Below are 17,295 nucleotides of genomic sequence, written 5' to 3'. Positions count from 1 at the left end.
ACGAAAACGCTGCAAGCAGCGTTCGGGTGTCCGTCAGCTGAGCGGAGCGGAGGACAAACGGTGCCAAACTGATGCATTCTGAGCGGATCCGCATCCACTCAGAATGCATTGGGGCAGTACGGATCCGTTCGGGGCCGCTTGTGAGAGCCTTCAAACGGAGCTCACAAGCGGAGCCCCGAACGCTAGTGTGAAAGTAGCCTAACCTACATATTCACACTCTTCTTTCAGAAAATGCCGCAATTTTTCATCTTGATTTATGACTGGGAGATATTTCAAAAATATCTGTCTGATCTAATAACTTGGTTACTATAAGCTGTAGAGAAAACAAGTTTATTTTTTAGATGTAATAAAATTATTTGAAGAAGATTGAAAAGTAAGATCCTGTCTTGGTTTATTCATTGCAGTAAGTGATGCTCTGTCAAGCTTCCATTTTTGTGGTTTCTCCTACGTAATCTGTCTCATTATTCTCCTACTTTTGTATACAAGTTTGATCATTTGCTCCCTTAATGCTAGTAAATTCCCCTACAGGGACGGCTTTAATAGTATGTAGGGGACGATTAGAGGTAGTTTCCAGGGTAGTATTTCCTGCTTGTGAATTTGTATAGATGGAAGTGGAAATGCATGTATGATATTTGTAGAATCATCAACCAACACTAAATCCAAAAAATGCATTTCATTGGGGAACCATGTACCAGTAAAGCTCAAATTCAAACTATTGTTATTGACATAGTCCAAATATGCTGGCATGGGCGCAACATTGTGAAGTCAAATAATAAGCAAGTCATCGATGTAGTGCCCATACCAGACAATGGCATAAGGAAAAAAAAAATCCTCCCAATAAATAGGTTGGCTTATGATGGGAAGCATTTAGACCCCATGGGATTATGTAATCAGAGAATTTCAATTGATAATGAACTGGCAGAATTCTGGAGACTACTGACTGTATTTCTAAGATGATATTGTGCAGCTTCAATGGCCAACAAATGAGGAATACAAAAGTATAAACTGGTAACATTTGAACTGATCCAGCAATAATCCGACTGCCAATTAACATGATATAATGAAGCTAACACTCGCTTATAGTGTTAAGCGAAACATTCAGAGTGGAATTCGGTCCGAAGTTTATGAAAATTTTGATATGCAACAAATATGAAGTTTCTCGCCTTTCGTGGTAACGAATTAGTTTTTCCTAAAATGGCGACTGCACATTGTTATAATGTGAAAGTAAGAAGCCAGGGAACTTGAGATCACCCATAATGCTGTGCAGCCAGCCATCCACTATGATGTCAAAGCCCTATAAAACCTTCATTCCGCGTGGTCTTTTCCATTTCATTGTGAGCTGAGCGTAGGGAGAGACGTGTCAGGTGCTCATGCGCCAGGAACAGTGTTGCAGAAAATGATTAATCGAAGAATATTGGAGAGGGAGAGTGCAGGGAGACTTATTCTACATCAGTTTTATTATTCCTTACTATCCTCATCTTTTTCTGGCTTTACTTCTTCTTAATCATCCTTCAAAGTCTCCATGTCCTGAAAAGTCAGCAAGATGCAGAGAGAGAAATAGCTGGATGCTCCTGATGACATATTCTCATCGATGTTAAATGATGTGGAAAAGAAGGAAAAGCATATGGCAGAATAAGTGCTCCCACCTGCAGGGCAGGAGAGCGCTAGGGTTGGAGAAATGGGTATGCCAGAGCTGATTAATATTCAGTGTTAACTGTCAAATAACCTACAGGAGATTGCAGAGAAGAACAGCAATAATATGCATATAGTACCCCCACCTAAGCAGCCAAACCCCATACCAGCGACAGCCCCTATTTAAAGGTGCAGCGCGGCCATTAACAATGAAGAAGAACTACACTGAGCAAAAATATAAACGCAACACTTTCAGTTTTGCTTCCATTTTGCATGAGCTGAACTCAAAGATCTGAAACATTTTCTACATACACAAAAGACCCATTACTCTCAAATATTGTTCACAAATCTGTCTAAATCTGTGTTAGTGAGCACTTCTCCTTTGCCGAGATAATCCATCCCACCTCACAGGTGTGGCATTTCAAGGTACTGATTAGACAGCATGAATATTGCACAGGTGTGCCTTAGACTGCCCACAATAAAAGGCCACTCTGAAATGTACAGCTTGATCACACAGCACAATGCCACAAATGTCGCAATGTTTGAGGGAGAGTGCAATTCGCATGCTGACTGCAGGAATGTCTACCAGAGCTGTTGCCCGTGCAATGAATGTTCATTTCTCTACCATAAGCCGTCTCCAAAGGCGTTTCAGAGAATTTGGCAGTACATCCAATTGGCCTCACAACCGCAGACCACATGTAACCACACCAGCCCAGGACCTCCACATCCAGCAGGTTCACCTCCATGATCGTCTAAGACCAGCCACCCGGACAGATGCAGCAACAAAGAATTTCCGCACAAACTGTCAGAAACAGTCTCAGGGAAGCTCATCTGCATGCTTGTCGTCCTCATCGGGATCTGGACCTGACTGCAGTTTGTTGTCGTAACCGACTTGAGTGCGCAAATGCTCACATTCGATGGCGTCTGGCACGTTGGAGAGGTGTTATGTTCATGGATGAGTCCTGGTTTTCACTTTTCAGCGCAGATGGCAGACAGCATGTGAGGCATTGTGTGGGTGAGCGGTTTGCTGACATCAACATTGTGGATCGAGTGGCCCATGGTGGCGGTGGGGTTATGGTATGGGCAGGCATATGTTATGACAACGAACACAGGTGCATTCTATTGATGGCATTTTGAATGCACTTAGATACCGTGACGAGATCCTGAGGCCCATTGTTGTGCCATTCATCCACGACCATCACCTCATGTTGCAGCATGATAATGCATGGCCCCATATTGCAAGGATCTGTACACAATTCCTGAAAGATGAAAACATCACAGTTCTTGCATGGTCAGCATATTCACCGGACATGTCACCCATTGAGCATGTTTGGGATGCTCTGGATCGGCGTATACGACAGCGTGTTCCAGTTCCTGCCAATATTCTGCAACTTCGCACAGCTATTGAAGAGGATTGGACCAACATTCCACTGGCCACAATCAACAACCTGATCAACTCTATGCAACGGAGATGTGTTGCACTGCGTGAGGCAAATGGTGGCCACACCAGATACTGACTGGTTTTCTGACCCCACCCCAAGTAAGGCAAAACTGTGCACATTTCAGAGTGGCCTTTTATTGTAGGAAGTCTAAGGCACACCTGTGCAATCTTCATGCTGTCTAATCAGGACCTTGATATGCCATACCTGTGAGGTGGGATGGATTATCTTGGCAAAGGAGAAATGCTCACTAACACAGATTTAGACAGATTTGTGAACAATATTTGAGAGTAATAGGTCTTTTGTGTATGTAGAAAATGTTTCAGATCTTTGAGTTCAGCTCATGCAAAATCGGAGCAAAACCGAAATTGTTGCGTCTATATTTTTGCTCAGTGTATATAGTGTGTTCTTCATTATTAAATGATAATTTGCAGCGTGGTTCTCCACCGCAGCATGGCCACAACCCACCCATAGCATAGCCGCTCCGTGTGGCCGTACCCTAAGCAAGAGTTGCCTCGGTATACCTGATTTATAGCGATTTGTGACAAATTAATTTGGTATGAAGTTGCCAAATCAAATTTTTCAAAACTTCGCTCATCTCTACTGCTTACTACCTTGTCAGTAAACTGGTGGCATTAGAAGAAAATAACTGGTGGGGGAAATGTTTTTTTTTTTTTTAAGTTTAGGTAACTTGTGAAATACAGGTGTAATGGGATGAGACATACATATACAGTCAGGTCCATAAATATTGGGACATAGACACAATTGTAACATTTTTGGCTCTCTACACCACCACAATGAATTTGAAATGAAACAAACAAGATGTGCTTTTTACTTCAGACTGTCAGCTTTAATTTGAGGGTATTTACATCCAAATCAGGTGAACGTTGTAGGAATTACAACAGTTTGCATATGTGCCTCCCACTTGTTAAGGAACCAAAAGTAATGGGACAATTGGCTTCTCAGCTGTTCCATGGCCAGGTGTGTGTTATTCCCTCATTATCCCAATTACAATGAGCAGATAAAAGGTTCAGAGTTCATTTCAAGTGTGCTATTTGCATTTGGAATCTGTTGCTGTCAACTCTCAAGATGAGATCCAAAGAGCTGTCACTATCAGTGAAGCAAGACATCATTAGGCTGAAAAAACTAAACAAACCCATCAGAAAGATAGCAAAAACATTAGGCGTGGCCAAAACAACTGTTTGGAACATTCTTAAAAAGAAGGAACGCACCAGTGAGCTCAGCAACACAAAAGAACCCGGAAGACCACAGAAAACAACTGTGGTGGATGACCAAAGAATTCTTTCCCTGGTGAAGAAAACACCCTTCACAACAGTTGGCCAGATCAGGAACACTCTCCAGGAGGTAGGTGTATGTGTGTCAAAGTCAACAATCAAGAGAAGACTTCACCAGAGTGAATACAGAGGGTTCACCACAAGATGTAAACCATTGGTAAGCCTCAAAAACATGAGGGCCAGATTAGAGTTTGCCAAATGACATCTAAAAAAAGCCTTCACAGTTCTGGAACATCCTATGGACAGATGAGACCAAGATCAACTTGTACCAGAATGATAGGAAGAGAAGAGTATGGAGAAGGAAAGAAACTGCTCATGATCCAAAGCATACCACCTCATCAGTGAAGCATGGTGGTGGTAGTGTCATGGCGTGGGCATGTATGGCTGCCAATGGAACTGGTTCTCTTGTATTTATTGATGATGTGACTGATGACAAAAGCAGCAAGATGAATTCTGAAGTGTTTCGGGCAATATTATCTGCTCATATTCAGCCAAATGCTTCAGAACTCATTGGACGGCGCTTCACAGTGCAGATGGACAATGACCCAAAGCATACTGCAAAAGCAAAGAGTTTTTTAAGGGAAAGAAGTGTAATATTATGCAATGGCCAAGTCCATCACCTGACCTGAATCCGATTGAGCATGCATTTCACTTGCTGAAGACAAAACTGAAGGGAAAATGCCCCAAGAACAAGCAGGAACTAAAGACAGTTGCAATAGAGGCCTGGCACAGCATCACCAGGGATGAAACCCAGCGTCTGGTAATGTCTATGCGTTCCAGACTTCAGGCTGTAATTGACTGCAAAGGATTTGCAACCAAGTATTAAAAAGTGAAAGTTTGATTTATGATTATTATTCTGTCCCATTACTTTTGGTCCCTTAACAAGTGGGAGGCACATATGCAAACTGTTGTAATTCCTACACCGTTCACCTGATTTGGATGTAAATACCCTCAAATTAAAGCTGACAGTCTGCAGTTAAAGCACATCTTGTTAGTTTCATTTCAAATCTATTGTGGTGGTGTATAGAGCCAAAAATGTAAGAATTTTGTTGATGTCCCAATATTTATGGACCTGACTGTATATTTACTTACTATAAAACTGAGTTTCCTAAAGACGTTAACATTATTGAGCATCAACAAGCCCATTAGAGAATGTAAATTAACATCCAAAATTACCACTGCACCTCCCTTGTCTGCCTGTTGCACCACAACATAAATGTATTTTTCTTATAGGTGTCATAGGCAGATAAGAGAGGACCCACTTACATCTAACCGTTTAAGATCTTAGTCAGCAAGAAACTGAAAGTCATCCAATGCTGGTACCTTAAAAACTATGGGGGAGATTTATCCAACTGGTGTATCCTACTAGAACTGGCTTAATTGCCCATAGCAACCAACGAGATTCCACCTTTCATTTTCCAATGAAGCTGTGAAACATGAATAGTGGAACCTGCTTTACACCAGTTTTACACCTCTAATCGTCCCCTACATACTATTATAGCCGAAACTGTAGGGGTTTTTACTAGAATTAAGGGAGCTGGTTCAAATGATTGAACTTGTATATAAAAGTAGGAGAAGCATCAGACAGATTACGTAGGAGAAAGTACAAAAATGGAAGCTTGACAGAGCATCACTTACTGCAATGAATAAACCAAGACAGGATCTTATTTTTCAATCTTTTTCAAATAATTTTATTACATCTAAAAAATATACTTGTTTTCTCTACAGCTTGTGAATATGTAGCTAAAAAAGACAAGACCTTAGGCAGTTTCCTATCACCTAGTCTGTTTAGATCTCTACCAACAAACAAAATATGGTTATCACAAATGGGAGTGTTTCCTTGCAGTGACTGTGACTGCAATGTCTGAATATACAGAAAAAGGCTTGATTTTCTGTCAATGAACTCACGTAAAACATACACAATCAATTCATTCATCTAGTGATTCTACCTACGTCGTTTACATATTTTTTTTTTTATAAAATGCTGTTTTCTGTGTGGGTTGCACCACTAGAAAACTAAAAACTCACATACTGTAGCTGAATATATTGGCTATGTGAATAAAATCCAAAGAAATGCCCCTGGTGTTTCGAAAAACTTTTTACAGCAATACAGAGGAGACTAGTTTTTTGTTTTTTGCTGCGGCTGCCTCTCGCAAGAGAAGTGTTCTGAATACACACTCTCAATACAAGAGTTTTATGGGTCTGAATTGGAGAAAAGATCTTATTTATTTTTAACATAATTTCATGTAGATTAGTACATATGATTTTATAGTTGATATTTAACATGTAATTCATGTTTGCATTTTTTTTCTTCCTCATGACATGAGACTTAAGGCCTGTTCTTATTGGTCCAATGTTTTTTTTTTTTTTTTAATCCGAAGTGTTCTATACGAATTGTATTCCATGACTAAGCACTGACAGTGCAAAGTGTGTAGGCTAAATTAGGGACCTTTTTAGAATATTCTGGAATCTACTTGTCTTTTATAGTAACATAGTAACATAGTATATAAGGCCGAAAAAAGACATCTGTCCATCCAGTTCGGCCTGTTATCCTGCAAGTTGATCCAGAGGCAAAAAAAACCCTGTGAGGTAGAAGCCAATTTTCCCCACTTAAGGGGGAAAAAATTCCTTCCCGACTTCAATCAGGCAATCAGAATAACTCCCTGAATCAACGACCCCTCTCTAGTTGCTATAGTCTGTAATATTATTACACTCCAGAAACACATCCAGGCCCCTCTTGAATTCCTTTATTGTACTCACCATCACCACCTCCTCAGGCAGAGAGTTCCATAGTCTCACTGCTCTTACCGTAAAGAATCCTTTTCTATGTTTGTGTACAAACCTTCTTTCCTCCAGACGCAGAGGGTGTCCCCTCGTCACAGTCACAGTCCTGGGGATAAATAGATGATGGGAGAGGTCTCTGTACTGACCCCTGATATATTTATACATAGTTATTAGATCTCCCCTCAGTCGTCTTTTTTCAAAAGTAAATAACCCTAATTTTGATAATCTTTCAGGGTACTGTAGTTGCCCCATTCCAGTTATTACTTTAGTTGCCCTCCTCTGAACCCTCTCCCGCTCTGCTATGTCTGCCTTGTTCACAAGAGCCCAGAACTGTACACAGTACTCAATGTGTGATCTGACTATGATTGGCCTTGGCAGCAGCTGCCTGACACTGGTTTCTACAGCTTAGTTTGCTGTTCACTAAAATTCCTAGGTCCTTTTCCATGTCAGTGTTACCGAGTGTTCTACCATTTAGTATGTATGGGTGACTTGCATTATTCCTTCCCATGTGCATAACCTTACATTTGTCAGTGTTAAACCTCATGTGCCACTTATCTGCCCAAGCCTCCAATCTATCCAGATCTCTCTGTAGCAGTATACTGTCCTCTTCAATGTTAATTACTTTACACAGTTTAGTGTCATATGCAAAAATTAATATTTTACTGTGCAAGCCTTCTACAAGATCATTAATAAATATATTAGAGAGAATAGGGCCCAATACGGACCCCTGAGGTACTCCACTAGTGACGGTGACCCAATCTGAGTGTGTACCATTAATAACCCCCCTCTGTTTTTATATTCAATTACATACTGTAAATGGAATTTTAGAAGATCAGATCTACTTCCTCTCTCTTCGTGTATAATAATGATCATTGATTTTCCTCAACTGACAACAGAAAGCATTCAGTTGTCATATTAAAGGCCTGTTTACTTTTGTTATAGGTGAGTACCAAATGCCGTGGTCTTTGGTGGGAATGTGTCACTAACGTATTTGATGGAATCACAACCTGTGATGAATATGACTCCATATATGCAGAGCACCCATGTAGGTATATTGCTTCAGTATGGACAATCTGCTAATTTGATATTTTTCTTTAGCTTGCAGTAGTACACATTGTTCAGTCTGACATTCAGTATAAACCATTCCTGTCTTCCAAATAAGAGGACTGTTTTCTGTAGTCTAACTTGTTTTTTTGGCAAAACAGGAGTATTGATGTGGTAAAACTATAAGAATACAAATGACATGTATAAGAATAAAGCATAGCATGTATCAGCATACAGTATAGATGGCATGTATTATAACATTAACAGAGAAAGCAAATGTCCCAAAATGGCTGCCTGTACATAGGATTGCATAACTAACATCTAAAAGCTACAACATGTTCTCAGAATAATACTACAGCTATCTAAACATCACTGCATAATATAATATCCCTGAGACTCACCAGATATACGTGCACAAAGATGGCGGAGTTTAAAAAGGAGAGCTGCATGGAACAGCTCTGCTGATGTCCTGTAAAATGGAGACTGGGATTCTCTTTCCCAGAATGCCTTGCACTACCCACAATGCTTAGCACCTCCCAACAATACAATAATATTTATTAACAAGAAACAGAAGTGTAATACATTTTACCACCGCTAGATGGTGCTGTTACCTAACTAATAACAGGAATAGCAAACAGAATTGATCGGTAATGATACTGAAATTAATCTCACTGTGTTGGGACAGAACACACATGTTTAAAACTGAAAGTCATGTATGATAAAAAATGGAGGCTGGAGCTTCTACTTTTGTTAGGTAAAATGCCTTAGGGCCTTATAGAAATATGTAACTTCTGGCAACAAATCATAATACAAAATCTACACAATATACAGTGCAAACAAACATAAGGACTATTCTTTAGGGCAAGGCCACACGGTCAGGTTACACATAAGCAATCATTTGTCCCACACAGAAGTGTAACTTGAATGTTCTGGGCCTCAATATAAAATCAGTAACTAACCCCCACCTACCATGCTTTGTATACCTATGCGGCAGAAGGACTTTTTGGCCTACGCGCGACTGCTAACTCTGCACCCTGCTATGCAGCTGGTTGCACAGGCCTTTTTGTCTGTGGCTGAAGCAGTCCCTGGTTTAGCAATATAATATAATATGATAATATATAATATCACTCCTTTTGAGCTTATTTTAAAGGGGTTTTCTGGGTTCTGGATATTGGTGGCCTGTCCTCTGGATTGGTGGGGGTTTGACACCACCCTGCTGATCAGCTGTTTGAAGAGGATGTGGTTTTGTGCCAGTACTGTGGGCTCTTCATTGTGTACATGGGGTCATCTACCTGCATGCCATCTATTTAGTACAGGATATTGCAGCTTTGTCTTATTCAAGTGACAGTACAAAAATCAGACAAGCTCTACTCCAACTGGCTTGCCTATATATTTATAATAAAAAGATAACCAAAAATACCATGCATAATTGCCTATATTTCCTCAAACGTAAACCTTTTTCCTGAAGTCTGGCTGCCTGAACAACAAACAGTAAACCAACCACACTGTGTATACACACCACTTCTCTAAACTGACCAGGTATCGGGAATTAATAGAACAACAGAATCACTTTCAAAATTGAAATCGAGGATCTTGTACAATTTAATTTACATCCCTACAATCTGCAGTCCTTCAGATCAATCTGTTGTAATGGATTTGACTACATTAAAGATTCTCAATTAGAAAGCCACTCCATCATAATCAGAGGTGACTTCAAATTGTATTTACACTGGGCATCTAATTTCACTGTCTGTCAGACCCACTGACTGACAGATCAATGAATTAACCCAACCAATTTGTGTTCTTGGGAGAATTCAGTGATGTTCTGGACCACAGCGAAAATTGCTTTGTGGTTTAACAAACTGCTGGCGTAATGTATATTCCATAATTTATGGTGTGGTTTGTTTAACGGTATAATATATTTATATGCACTGTTTGTACAAATGTAACCTAAATGTACTTTTAAAATTTTATGTACCTGATCCTATCTCTGATGCTTTTCCCTTTTTTTTCCCTTTCTATTTAAAGAGCACCTGTTACCATGAAATGCAGTGCAATCTGCAGAGAGCATGTTCTAGAGCTGAGCACATGGCACATGGTTTTATGGATAATAATTCAGTATAACCTGTAATTTATTTGGAAAAATCTCTGCTCTTTCTGAGCTCAGTTAAGCAAGTGGGTGGTCTTATAAGTGATCGACAGCTAATACATACACACTCGTAAAGTCTATCAATCACTGATAAAAACTCTCATTTGGACAACTGAGCTTAGAAAGAGGAAAGATTTTAATGAATAAGATACAAGTTTTACTGAATCTCTTCCAAAGAGCAAAGGTTTTGTTTATGGGTATTAACTTGGTAAAGCCACCGACAAGGGGTGGCCGCTGGGACAGAGAACTTCTCCAGCGCGAAGCTCGCTGGATTTTCTATCTCCGAACCTCACCCCCCCTTGGACTGAACGAGCGGCTTAACTTCAGCTGCTTTGTCTAAATTGCCAACATATTTTCCTTTTGCTATTATCCCCAGGACTCTTGATGCATTAATAACAGATAAGGAGTTCCTTATTGCATACATCCCTCCCCACTGAGCCATTCATCTTGTCCTCATTATTGAACCTATTATAGCTTCAAAGTTTACTTTTTACTTGAAGTCCGCTTTAAGTCCTTGATACCATCACTCGTCATATAAAGACGAGGATGAGTGAATAAAATTGTGGTATATATTTCTTCTTTTTTACCTTCTTTATTTTGCTTCACTACAATTTGTGAATTTTTTCAGCATTTTTCTTTATTTTTATTAATTTCAGCAGACCGAAATATAAGTATCAACTCCTATGCCACTATAAGACTATTGGCATCGAGCCTAACTAAAATGACCTGCCAAATATGCCTCTGCTTTTATAAAGCCCCAAATGCTGGGGTTGTTGCTATGGACGTGCATCACCAGTCGCGTCACTCTGGCTTCCGGGACGCTGTTGGTATGCTGGATACTCTGCAGTTTGCGTGTCACCTTCCCCTATCGCCTATTTGATGTTCCGTCCCACGTGACCTCGAGACATGTATGTGATGTCACGTTCCTGCGACGAGACCGGAGGAGGCAGATCGACATGGGAGGCGCGCATACAGCGGTCTATTTTTAAACGCCACGATCAACTGCATGAGGCTGCTGTTGGGCCCACCCCTTGACCTAAGGGGCAGATACCCCGTCTTTTTCAACGGGCATGCTACTTTCAGGGACATGCCACTGATATGCCCGATCCCACTGGAGGGCTAGTGCACTGGCACACGGCATATTACCCTGACAGTTTGTTTTTAATTTTTATTTTGACTAATTAATTGTTAGTTTTGGCTAATGTAATATCCCAAACTATCGATGTAGCTTATTTATTTAATTATTGCCATAGTCTCTGACTCCCCCCCCCCTGATGAGTCACTTTTTACAGAAACATGCCACATCAGGAGTGGGTACTAGGGACTATAGTTTAGGGAATTGGCAGAATATAGGGGCAGGTATCCGGACGGGGTCGCCCCTTTCGGGGTGGATGCTCTGTATGAATAGGCAGGACCTAACTAGTTCCCTCCCTCATTGTTAGGGCAAACTAGGGACAGGATCCCTCCCAGTGACATCTACCACTGCTACACAGACACCAGGACTTTCACGGTATCCTCAACCGGATCTTATCTGATTGACATGCACTGGATCCGGTCACCTGCATCATACTGGATCTTATTTGACTGATCTGCATTGGATCCGGTAAGATTGTTCATATATATATATTTCATTTTGGACATCTCTATTCTTATGTGAGTGCTTAACTACCAGTATAGGGGCATATCTGACTATTATGGCCCCTACCTATATGTTCTGTATCAGTGGTGTTTTTGCCATTTTTTATTGCATACCTAGTAAAAGTTAGATTTTAATTTATATTTCCCCTTTACTTTTTGAAGGCAAATTTTCGTTTCGTTTTTGGGAGTGTTTTGGGAGCCATTAACTAGTGCGTCATGGTCATTGTCCTGCTGCAGAATACACTACATTTAAATTTAACCTATCACTTTTATTTTTGAAAGCATTCTTACTTTGCAGCACTTTTCTACACATGCCTAAAACTTTATGTATGTGCAGTGATCTGTATCTGTAATATGATTATATTTTTTTTATGCGCAAATTCCATCCTACGCCAAGTCTATCCCAACTCCGGCACCTGAAAACCAATACATTGCATGCTATCTACTATAGGGCCTGAGGACACAGTATGCAACTTCTCCATTTAGTGCTCTTTGAGTCCCCTTGTCATGCACCTCCCCCTGAAGCCCTGTACCAGGTATAATACAGTTTAACAGTTTTACCTGGTGCATTCTTTCAAACTGATATCACAAACTATATAATCTAATGTACTTTTCAGCAATAAGGGTATGTAAGGCCCCTGATTTACCAAACCAGCAAAAAAAAAACTAATGTCAAACTGTACCCTATGAACACCACCAAAGACATGATCTACAAAGTGTATTTTAGAATTTCGCCCCAGATAGTAGAAGATCCGCAGTATATCGGATCAGAATCTGCAGCAACAAAATCTGCACCAAATAGTGCTGATTTTGCTATGGACATGGTGTGAAAAATGTTATGGATTTGTCTCAGATTTGACCCTCTGCATTGCAAAGGACAACATTTGCGGGATTTACACATTCAATTTAAATGCAGATTCCAGTGCAGGCACTATCCACAGCATGTGGATGACATGGTTTAAAAGCTCATCCACTTCTCTGCTCCTGTAAATATGGCATATTGTACAGTGAATCTGCAACGATTTCGCTACATGTGACCGTACCTTTAAAGAGGACCCATCACCTTCCTGACATGTACGCTTTACCAAATACTTGCATTCACCATGAAATGGCAATTCTGGATCATCTTTACTTATAACTAGGGAAGAGCGGACCTGTGGATGTTTGGTTTTGCCGGGTTCGGCCAAACTTCGGGTCAAAGTTCGGGTTCGGGACCCGGACTTGACCCAAACTCGAACCTAAACCCCATTGAAGTCAATAGGGACCCGAACTTTGGTACACTAATATAGCTGTAGAATAGTCGTAGTAAGGGCCAGAAGGCTGCAAAAGAAAGCAAAATGGGGGTAAGAGAAGGATGATTGCCCTGCAAACAAATGTGGATAAAGAAATGACTTAAAATAACATAGAATATAAAAAAAATAATAATAATCTTGAATTCGGAGGTCAAAGTGGAGTAGGAGGTTGAGAAGGAGGTGGACATGGCAGTGTAAGTTGTTTTTTTTCCCTTTATTTTATTATTTTTTTTAAATACATTTGGGAAAGCCCCAAAACATTGGGAAATGGAAAAGAGAACGTAAAGAGAAAGTGCTCTGGAGTATAACAATGGCTGGGTGCGGCCGGTATACTTATCTACTCAGCATAAGGTACGGACAAGTCCTGTGGGATCCATGCCTGGTTCATTTTACTGAAAATGAACTTGTCCACTTGGCTGTGGACAAGCAGCTGCCCTTGTCTGTGTTCACCCCCCCTGCCATGTTAAACACACGTTTGGACAATACACTGGCCGGAGGGCAGGCCAGCACATCCAAGGCGTAAAGGGCAAGCTCAGGCCATGTGCCCAATTTGGAGACCCAGAAGTTGAATGGGGCAGATGTAACACCCCAGAGTTGTGTTACTACACTCCTCTACCCTGCTACTATCTTCTAAGAGCTTTTATATTGTCATGTGATATGATTTTGCTCATGTTTTACAACTGTGCATCTAAACACTGTATTAAATACAATTATTGTTGTAATTTTTCAGGTTGACCAGCAGGTGGCAGCAACATTGGCAAGGTATTAGTTTCAGTTTAGCATATCTAGGCTGGAATGGATCATTCCAGCTTAGCTCCCCCTCCGCGGCGGTGTGGACGGTTCCCACATCCTGCACCTTGGGTAGAGAAGGAAGTAAGAGGCAGTGTGCCAGCCACCCCTGTTGGGGAAGGCTGTGTGATAGAGTTCAGGAGTCCCCCTGTATAGGGAAGAAAGCCAGGATCTTGTCTCGGCTGAGACATTGATCATATTCCCAGACTGAGCCCTGCAGCCTCAGCTGGATGACAAGAAAGCAGACAACCTCCAGAGTTCCAGGACGAAAGCATTCCCTGAGAAACTGTCTGTGAGTAAAGTCCAGAGACCTAGGAGAAGCCATATTCCTCCTCAGCTGGTCTGTCCCCACAAAGCAGAAGATATAGAGAAGTGCAGAAGATAAATTCCTGCCACAGTTTCAGAGCTACTAAGCAGACGTCTTATCCTGCAAGCTCCAGATTTATAGTGCAGAAGATTTATTCCTGCCAACCATTGTCAAAACCTGCTGGGACCAAAAACCAAAGCTGTATTTTGTTCGGATTCAAGTTATCATCAGTAAAGAAAAGTTTAAACTTCATCTAAAGGTCTGGACATCATTTCTGCTGCAAAATTCCTGTATTACTCCTACTATCACTACACTCAAATTTATTGCAAGTGAGCCAGGAGTCCAGCCGTACCCAGGTAGGAGACACCGTTGACACAATTATCACCACCTATAGAGACATTATAGGCTATTACACTACTCTGGCATTCCTAACCTGGGACATGCGTTATAACACCTTGAAAGGGCCCTGTGATAGTACCCTGTGCCCCACATGCTAACCCTCGCTTCTGAGGTGCTGGCAGTGCCCCAGCTGCGTTGGCGACTTCTTACTCCTCCTCCTCCTCTGCGTTCGTCTTGTGCTTCCACTGAGCCCCCGCTGTCAGGTGGGAATGCCATCAGCAGCGAGTCTACCAGCATGCGCTAGTACTCGTGCATCTTCCGATCACACTCCATTGACAGAATTAAGGACAGCATGTTGTCCTTGTAGCAGGAATCCAGCAGGGTGGCCACCCATTAATCAGCACTGGTTAGAATGTGGGCAACTCAGCAGTCGTTGTGCAGGCACTGCAGCATGTAGTTGCTCATGTGTGCCAGACTGCCCAGAGGCAACGATAAGCTGTCCTCTGTGGGAGGTGTATTGTCTGTGTCCTCTGTATTCCCTCAGCCACGCTCCAGTTATGCCCATGAGCTGCTTTGAGTGCCACGCTACTGTGAATGCAATGTGCCAGTCCGCAGGGGTAGAACGCGCGAGGTTCACAGTGGGCCGAAGTGTACAAACAGTTCATTGGTTACTCACAGTTTAGCAGGCGCCTCCCTGGGCCAGCAGTGCAGTGAAGGGGAGAACAGCACTGATTCTCTGAGGCACACTCTGATATGAAGGACACAGGTCAGATGGTGGCTTAGGTGCCCTTGGTGGTAACTTGGCTTTATGTGCTTATGGCTAGGTCCCTTTAGTCGTAATGCCAGTACTGTTGTGGTACAACAATGATGAGAGTAATAGTTGAATTAAGGAGCAAGACAGCAGTTGAATCGAACTCACAACTTTTACTGTTTTGCTGGTTCTCAGTAGCAATGACATTCACAGATAACACAGTCTCTCTCTTGTATGCAGAGGTAATACATTGTAATCCAAGGTAACAGGCTTCTTGTAGATAGGGATGTAATGGATTCAAGTTATGAAATTGTCCTTACTGATAGGTGGTCCTATCTTCCCGTTCCTTTCCTTCCAGTAGAAATTGGTGAGGTTGCCGGAGGCTAATAAATCCTTCACCTGGTCACAAAGGTCCTCAAAGCCTGTTAAGATGGCTGTTACTCTTTGCTTGTATACTCCTACTTCTCCTCCAATTGATTAAGGAGCTGACTGACACAGAGTCTCAGCTCTTACCCCTCCTGAGGCTAAATCATAACTCTCCCATGACTAACCTAGACCTCAACTCTCCTCTCTCGTCTAGGCCTGAGCTGGGGGTATATATATAGTGAATGTTATCCCCATCTAGTGATGAAATGTGTGTACTGCACCCAACAGCCTGTTAACAATGATTAAGAAGCAAATATATGCAGTATACAATACAACAACTTGGCAGTGCCCATGTTCACTAGTGGGACGCTGCATGAACACGGTTCTTACTCCTCATCATTCTCCTCCTCCTCATCCTCCAGAACTGTTCCCTGGCTGGACAGTTATGTACCTGGCCTCTGTTGGTGCAGGAACCCACCCTCCGAGCCACTTGTGAATGACTGGCCTGATAATCATGAAAATGATCCCTCTTCTTCCTCCTCTTCCTTCTGTGCCACATCCATCCATAAAAGTGGGATAGTAATGCTGAGGACGGTGTCATCGGCACTGGCCACGTTGGTGGAGTACTCGAAACAGCGCAGTATGGCACACGCGTACCGCATGGAGGGCCACTTGTTGGTAGTGAAGTGCTGCTGTTCTGCAGAGCGACTCACCCATGCGTGCTGTAGCTGAAATGCCACTATCGCCTGTTGCTGCTCGCACAGTCTCTCCAGCATATGCAAGGTGGAGTTCCACCTTGTGGGCTTGTCACATATGAGGCGGTGAGCGGGAAGGCCGAAGTTATGTTGCATTTTTCAGGAACCTCTGCACCACCAAATTCAGCAAATGCGCCATGCAAGGGGTGTGCGTCAAACCGGCTAAGCCCAGAGTTTCTACGAGATTTCGCCCGTTATCACACATCACCAGGCCAAGCTTGAGGCTCAGCGGCACCAACCACTCATCGGTCTGTTGTTCCATGCCTGTCCACAGCTGCTGCGCAGTGTAGGGTTTGTCCCCCAAACAGATGATTTTACTATTCCACTAAATAGGGCATATAGGTAGAATGGTCACAGAAGTAAATTACAGTTAAAATATAACTTTTATTAAATGCGATAATAAAATAGATATTCCCTCAATAAAGTGATGTATATATATACACATATAAAAATCTGCCTAAATAAATGTGATTTAGTGATCAATCCAAAATACCTCTAATATTGATAAACAGTTGCATAGAGGTAAATGCGGATAAGTAGGAGGATGCAGGGCACCAATAACATAATAAACAGATGAGTTTCAAAACAGCCTGCTGTCGTTTACACCTGGCTGTGCTGAAATTGGTGGTGCAGGTGTTACACTGATCGGATGAGGAGGCGGTAGAGGAGGAAGCAGAGTATGAGGTGGAGGCAACGAGTAACATCCTGCAATCCT

The 17,295-nt window shown here is 41.9% G+C and overlaps 1 protein-coding gene across 2 annotated transcripts in view; it reads left to right on the top strand.

The window, feature by feature from the left end:
• Window positions 1-17,295, top strand: part of CLDN16 (claudin 16) — a 56,236-nt gene that overhangs the window by 12,009 nt on the left and 26,932 nt on the right. For both annotated transcript variants that reach the window (XM_040431078.1, XM_040431077.1), the window contains exon 2: window positions 8,093-8,195. In XM_040431078.1, the coding sequence (XP_040287012.1) occupies window positions 8,093-8,195 (103 nt within the window). The remainder of the gene's footprint in view (window positions 1-8,092; window positions 8,196-17,295) is intronic.

The sequence above is a fragment of the Bufo bufo genome, chromosome 4 (assembly GCF_905171765.1).
Source record: "Bufo bufo chromosome 4, aBufBuf1.1, whole genome shotgun sequence".
NCBI classification, from domain to species: Eukaryota; Metazoa; Chordata; class Amphibia; order Anura; family Bufonidae; genus Bufo; species Bufo bufo.
This window is presented reverse-complemented; position numbering and strand designations above follow the sequence as displayed.